At 33.1% G+C, this 6,842-nt stretch overlaps 2 protein-coding genes across 2 annotated transcripts; one reads left to right on the forward strand and one right to left on the reverse strand.

The window, feature by feature from the left end:
* Positions 1 to 549: 549 nt before the first annotated feature.
* On the reverse strand, positions 550 to 2,383 carry LOC18048873. Its single transcript, XM_024186960.1, has 2 exons — positions 2,216 to 2,383; positions 550 to 1,081 (listed from the first exon to the last, which is right to left on the reverse strand). The coding sequence occupies exon 2, from the start codon at positions 1,069 to 1,071 to the stop codon at positions 550 to 552; it is 522 nt and encodes a 173-aa protein (XP_024042728.1). The 5' UTR covers positions 1,072 to 1,081; positions 2,216 to 2,383.
* Positions 2,384 to 5,535: 3,152 nt separating this feature from the next.
* Positions 5,536 to 6,120, forward strand: LOC112099551. Its single transcript, XM_024186961.1, has one exon. It carries the CDS (start codon positions 5,536 to 5,538, stop codon positions 6,118 to 6,120), a length of 585 nt encoding a protein of 194 aa, XP_024042729.1.
* The last annotated feature ends 722 nt before the right edge of the window (positions 6,121 to 6,842 follow it).

Consider the following 6,842-nt stretch of genomic DNA (forward strand, 5'->3'; position numbering starts at 1 on the left):
AATTTTTTAATGTAAATAAGCAATTATTAATATAATAGAAAATAAAGTACTTTAATCAAAGTTCACATTTTGTTTCAAAACATACAGGCAAGTGAACAAACAAAATTATAAAATCTCCTAAACTTGAGCTTTGCGTTCTTTCATGGAACAAAAATCAAATACAATATACTCTGTACTAAAGATTTCTGCAATTTCTTTTTCGATGTGAACAACCAAATAATTCGCAAGAAATCCATCTCCCATCTTGTTACGAAGGCTTGTTTTAATAATCTTCATAGCTAAAAATGATATTTCTGTAGTTGCTGTGGAAACTGGAAGTGTCAATATAAGACGAATCAATCTATCAATTAGATGATAACAATGTGATTTTCTTGTTTCCACCCGTTCTCGACATATTTCAGATAATTTAGACATACTTTGAAAACTTGGATGATGAAGCACACCTAACTCATAATGCTGCAACTGATATTTCAAAATAATTCTCTCTTGCTCTGTGAAATCTTGGGGATAAAACTTTTCTATAAGTTTGCAAATATCATTAATATTAAATTATTTAAAACCATCCTTTGGGTCTAAAGCTGAGCTAAGAGTAATAAATTCCATTGTTTTCTCACTGAATCTACTATTTAACTCCTGCAACTGAGAGTCAATTGTAGCAGTAGATAAATCAATCTGATAATGATGCTCAATTGTGATTTGGTCCTTTTGATGACAAGAACGACCACGACCCATAATGTAAAGACCACTCATATCAGATACATCAATTTCATACTTTTCACAAAATGATTTTGTAGTTTCAAGAAAAGAATCCCAACCATCTTCTCTCATTTTTTGAACAAGAGCTCTTGTTGTTGACACATGGTGCATAGCATTTAAAATATCTTGAGACTTCTGCTGTAAAGCTTGACAAAGAATATATGTAATTCCTAGAATCTCCTTCACTAAATGCAAGATAAACACAAAATCAAAAGATGTAATAAGATTATAAATTGAATTAGCATTACCTCGTTGAGAATAATTGGATCCTCTCTTGACAATGCTTTGAAGAACTTCACAAGTTGCCTTAAACATCTTTATTAAACTGTAAACGGAATGAAAATGAGAACCCCAACGAGTATCACCTGTTTTCCACAAAGTTCCAATCTGGTTTGCTCCTTTACTAGTCTCAAGTTCATCAATAGCAATCATATTAGTGATTTCATGTATTTGAACTGATTGTAGTTCACTATTATGCTTGCTAGATACACTAAAGAAGTTCACAACAAAAGTCAATTTTGAAAAAAACTGATGCACAGGAATCACCTCTCTAGAAGCAGCAACTAACGCTAATTTTAATCTATGTGCCATACAATGTATATAATAAGCATATGGGCACTCACCAAGAAATAATGCTTGCAACCCATTCCATTCACCATGCATGTTGCTAGCACCATCATACCCTTATCCACGCATGTTTTGAACATCAAGTTTATATCGACAGAGTATGGAAGATAACTCTTTTTTCAAAGTCATTGAAGTAGTATCCTTTACATGCAAAATATCAAAAAACCTTTCTCTTATGAAACCATCATTATCAACAAAACGCAACACAAGTGCCATTTGCTCCTTTCTAGACTCATCTTTAGCCTCATCCACAAGAATACAATACTTTGCATCTCCAATTTCCTCGTGAATTTTCTCTCTCACTTTGTTAGCAAGAATCTACAAAATTTCTTTTTGTATTGACCCTGCAGTATACTTGGCATGTTTTGGAGCATTTTCTAATACAACTTTAGCAACATCATCATTATATGTTGCCAAAAGTTTTACCAATTCAATGAAATTTCCCTGATTCCTAGAATTTACACTCTCATCATGTCCTCTAAAAGCCAATGATTGAAATGTAAGCCATTGGATAGCATCTACTGTAGTCTTAAGCCTCAACATATTCATCTTTTTTTCTTCTCTAGTTTGTGCATTCATCTGTTTATCAATATGAAAAGATGGATTCATTAGATTTGCACAACTTTTTTCAGCAGCATTATGTGATTCCCCCATGTGAACCAAGAATGCACATTTTTTCCCATCATTAACTTTTTTCCAATTTCTAAATCCATGTACTGTAAATGTAGTTGATGCTGGACGTCCATTTGGCATTACAAAAAGAAAACATGGTAAACAAAATGCAGCATCCTTAGAAGGAGAATACTCTAGCCATGATGAAAATTTTACATACCAAGAAGACTGAAATCTCCGAGGATGATCTTCTGGCCCGGATGCTGGATATTTTGAAAGAACAACATGATATGGTCCCGCTTTAATATAAGCTCGACGTATTTCGTCTCGTTCATTCACAAGATAATTCCATATTTGTTGACGCAATCCAGGATCACGTTGTAAAGAGTCAAATTATCATCTTTTCTTGATTCAATTCTTGGAGATTTTGGAGGACGCTGCTCTTGGCGTAAGCTTGGACGTACAACATTAATTTGACATGGAGTCAAAGACGTTGGACTTTCTGATGAGTCTTTTCTCTTAAAAAATGCATCTAGAGTCTTTTGTGGCTTAGCCATAATCTGGAAAAAAATAATTTTATAAATGAAGGTTACAGGATTATTTACAATGCAATGGCAAAGAATTATTATTTAAAAAATTAAGTAAATATTTTTTAATTTCTAATTTGGCTTTGAATTCCATTCGGCATTTCGGCTTATAGTGTATCATTGGCCAATTTGATCATTTTAATACAATTTTACTTATCCTAAAAAAAAATATACATAATATGAATATAATTGAAGACGCAAAACTGCAGTTCTGCAAAAGTACAAGAACAGAACATTATAAAAAAATAAAGCTAAAAAAACTTTTCTTGAAGAAGTAAGAATGAAGAATAATAACTAGAAGCATTCTGGTATTCCACGATGGACATTGGGCCTGAAAAATCAGTTGGCTACTCTTAATTATTTGCTAGCAATAACGATAGAAAATTGGAAAATCATTGTTCATTATTCAAGTTCAAGAATCAAGAAGCAAGACAAATACAAACTAATATTAACAAAATCATTCTTCAAGATCAAGATTTACCTTGAATTGATAAGTTGTCTGGTGATTCGTCAGCCAATCAAGCGTTACCCATATATTTCAACTTCCTTATTAACGATAAACTTGTATTTGTATCTTCTTCTTCTTCTTTCAAGACTTTGACTCTTCTTCTTCTACAAGCTTCTTCTTTTTTAATTTTGTTAATAAACAGCACCGTACAATCCTATAAAATAGATATTTTATTAATATATGTTTATTTTAATATAAAATATTAGGTATTAAACTATTAATTTTTTTTTCTTTACAGGGGCCATGACCCATGCTGGTCCCTATATAGATCCGCCCCTGTCACATAGGATTAATAAATCTTACTATTAAATTACTATAATAATGTAAACAATTGAACTGGACATAATAATGTTAAATAAAATTTATGTACACTTCTATAAATATGTACACTATGGATCTTCTATTATATTCAAGTTATTCCGACATGTCGTCTAGATCTATGAAGAGTTAAACAACCTCTCAAAACGAGAGTGAAGCATAAGTGAAAAGATGGTTAAAATGCTGACTTCGAATTTTCATATATAGTAACTCCATCGAATAATAATTGTACCAGAGTAGGAAGGTTAACTTTTTTACTGGTGCATTAATTGTTCTTTTACTGCTGTATGGTCAATTATTCTCATAATATCAAATATTTGATATGATTTTTTTTCCTCTTTAGGCAAGCAATTTAGTTCGTGTTTCAGTATGCAAAATTCTCTATGAGAAGTATTTTCTACAAACATTATTCTTCAGGCGCACGGCTTGTTTTGGTAAAGGTTTTTTCATTTATTTCTTTTTTTCAATCCAAAGCAAATATGGATTTTTGTTTTTGTCATAGAAGAAATAGTGTTTAAGAATAACTTCAAGAGTAAAATCATGGATTTTCATATTGTTCAGTGTAGATGTAAGGCACATTTTGTTCCCCCCCCCCCCCCCCCCCCCCAAGTTGCTAGCTGTATTCTTCTTTCTAATCTTCAATAATTTCCCTGGTTACGCCGAGATTATTTAGGGAAAAAAAGTTTGAAAAATAAACAATTTGGAATTTTTAATGAAATAAATTAGAAAGTAGGGCTGCTGAGATAAATAGAGGGGGACAAATATCACCGCTCTAACTAAATTTTCAGCTCCTCTACTGCGATTATGTGACAATACTAATGTATTAACTGATGTTGTACCTCATAATTGATTTTTGCAAGTATTTAGCACTTAACATTCTAAATTTTTTTATTTAAAAAAATTATATTAAGTATTTAGTATTTAGTATTGGCTTGCTTCCTTTTATGAGAGTGCTTATTTCTGGTTTGATCTTTTTATGAGAGTGCTTATTTCTGGTTTGATCTAATATATGTAGATCAAGTGCCAACACTATATTGCCAAATAAACAAATAATGCATGGTATAGATAATGGATCAATTGTTCAAGTTTAATCATACAAGCGAGAGATGGTACACAAAATAAATAATTGTACAAACAAATAAAGGAAATTTTAATGGATGGTGTTAGGGGCACTGCTGGAAATTTAATTTACAAGGAGTAAGTTCAAGCAAAAATATACTTTAAAAATAGTAAACAAATAGATTTTAATGGATATTTCCGTATCATAAAATATCAGAGTCAATTTTTTTTGAGTTAACAGATCAAAAAGGTATTTTAATTAAAATGGAGTTTTGGTGTCTTTTATTGAAAATATAAAGATTTACCTAATTATTTTTCCAAACCTTAGAGTGTAAGTATTCTTTTACCCTCTAAATATTAAAAAGAGAAATTACTTCGGCTTGTCTTATTATCCATAAATTACAATCTGGTTAGCAAACAAGAATTAGTCAAGACTCACAACGAGAAAATGGGTCATTTTTCGAGGGCAAATACCCTTGGAAATACACAAAGGCCCTCAGTAAAACTTATTTTCAAGCGGGACGTACTGTCGATTGTCGTTGTATTGAGTCTTGTCGAAAATATCGAATTTCCGATAAGTCATTGGAGAAAAAAATTATTTCCTAGGCATTGCTATCAGAAATGGAATTAAATGCCCTCAGAAATAAGATAGGAAAAACCTAATTATTTTTATTTTCAACTACAACTTTTCCTCGAAAATAAAATATACACTATCAAAAATAGACTGATCTTGTTTTTTAATGAACCTCTTTATTTTATTTAATATCAATATTCTGGTTATGGGAAGGATATAGAAATACAAAGTTTTTCCACTCCAAGGCTACTTCAAGAAAGAGAAAAAACAGGATTAGAGGAATTGTTGATTAAAGGAACCAATGGACAGAAGAAGCTAATGAAATTGAGAAGATGTTTTGTGAATATTTTGACAATATGTTCACCTCTAATAATCCAACGAAGCACCAGATGGAGTCAGCACTTAAAGACATGCCTTGTAAAATTTCAAATGAGATGAATGCACAACTCGATTAGCCCTACACAGAAGCAGATATCACAGAAGCTCTGAGTCAAATGCATCCAACAAAAGCCCCTGGTCCATATGGTCTTCCAGCAGCCTTCTTTCAAAAGCACTGGAAGTCTGTGAGCCAAGGAGTCATAGCTACTTGCCTGCAAGTTCTTAATGACGGAGATGATAGCTTGATCTTCGTAAGAGCTACAAAAGAAGATTGCTTGAGCTTGAAAGGAGTTTTTGATTGTTATACTACTGTTTCAGGCCAAATTTTTAATTACAAAAAGTCATCTGTGTTCTTTAGTCAAAACACAAAGCAGGAGATGGTCACTGTGATAAAGAACACTTTCCAGCTACAAGTGGTCTACAGACATGAGAAATACCTTGGGGTGCCCTCTATGGTTGGAAGAAACAAGATCAACTTTTTCAACGATATCAAGCTTAGAATTCTCAGCAAGATATCCAGCTGGCAAGCAAAACTTTTTTCATGTGGTAGAAAGGAAATTTTGATAAAAGCAGTTGCCCAAGCAGTGCCGGCATATGCTATGAGTGTGTTCAAGCTCTCATTAGGGCTCTGTGAAGATATGCAAAAAGCTATTGCTCGGTTTTGGTGGGGAAACAACAAAGATCATAGGCCAATTCATTAGCGAAGATGGGAGAAAATGTGTCAAGCTAAGAGTAGAGGTGGAATAGGATTTCGAGATGTGTCTAATTTCAACCAAGCACTAGTAACAAAACAAGGTTGGAGGATTATTCAAGTGTCGGATTCACTGGTAGCGAGAGTAATGAAGGCTAGATATTTTAAACACTCAAGCTTTATGGAGGGGAAAACCAACTCTTACCCCTCTTTCATGTGGAGGAGTATTCTTTGGGGAAGAGAAGTTGTTGAGAAGGGATTGAGGTGGAGAATTGGAAATGGTGAATAGGTACAAGTGTATCATAGCAAATGGCTTCCAAGACCTGACACTTTCAAACTGATATCCCCCCCCCCCAAGCTACATTTAGAGACAACTGTTTCAAAGCTCATCAATGAAAAGCATGAATGGAATGAAGAGCTGATTCAACAGCATTTTTTAAGAGATGATGCAGAACAAATTATAAAAATCCCTCTCCAAGATAGCCAAACCCGAATCAAGTGGTGTAGTACTATGACAAGAAGAGTGAGTGCTTGGTGAAGAGCAGATATCAATTGGCCTTAAAGATGAAATTCCTAGACAAGCCAAGTTGCTTAAAGGAGAATCAAAATTCATGGAACTCTATCTGGTATCTTTAAATTCCAGAAAAAATCAAGATCTTCATGTGAAGAGCAGCTAATAACTTGTTGCACAACTGCAGAGAACCTATGGAAGAGGAAAGTTGTGCAATTCCC

This window comes from Citrus clementina, unplaced genomic scaffold (genome assembly GCF_000493195.1).
Source record: "Citrus clementina cultivar Clemenules unplaced genomic scaffold, Citrus_clementina_v1.0 scaffold_3, whole genome shotgun sequence".
NCBI lineage: Eukaryota > Viridiplantae > Streptophyta > Magnoliopsida > Sapindales > Rutaceae > Citrus > Citrus x clementina.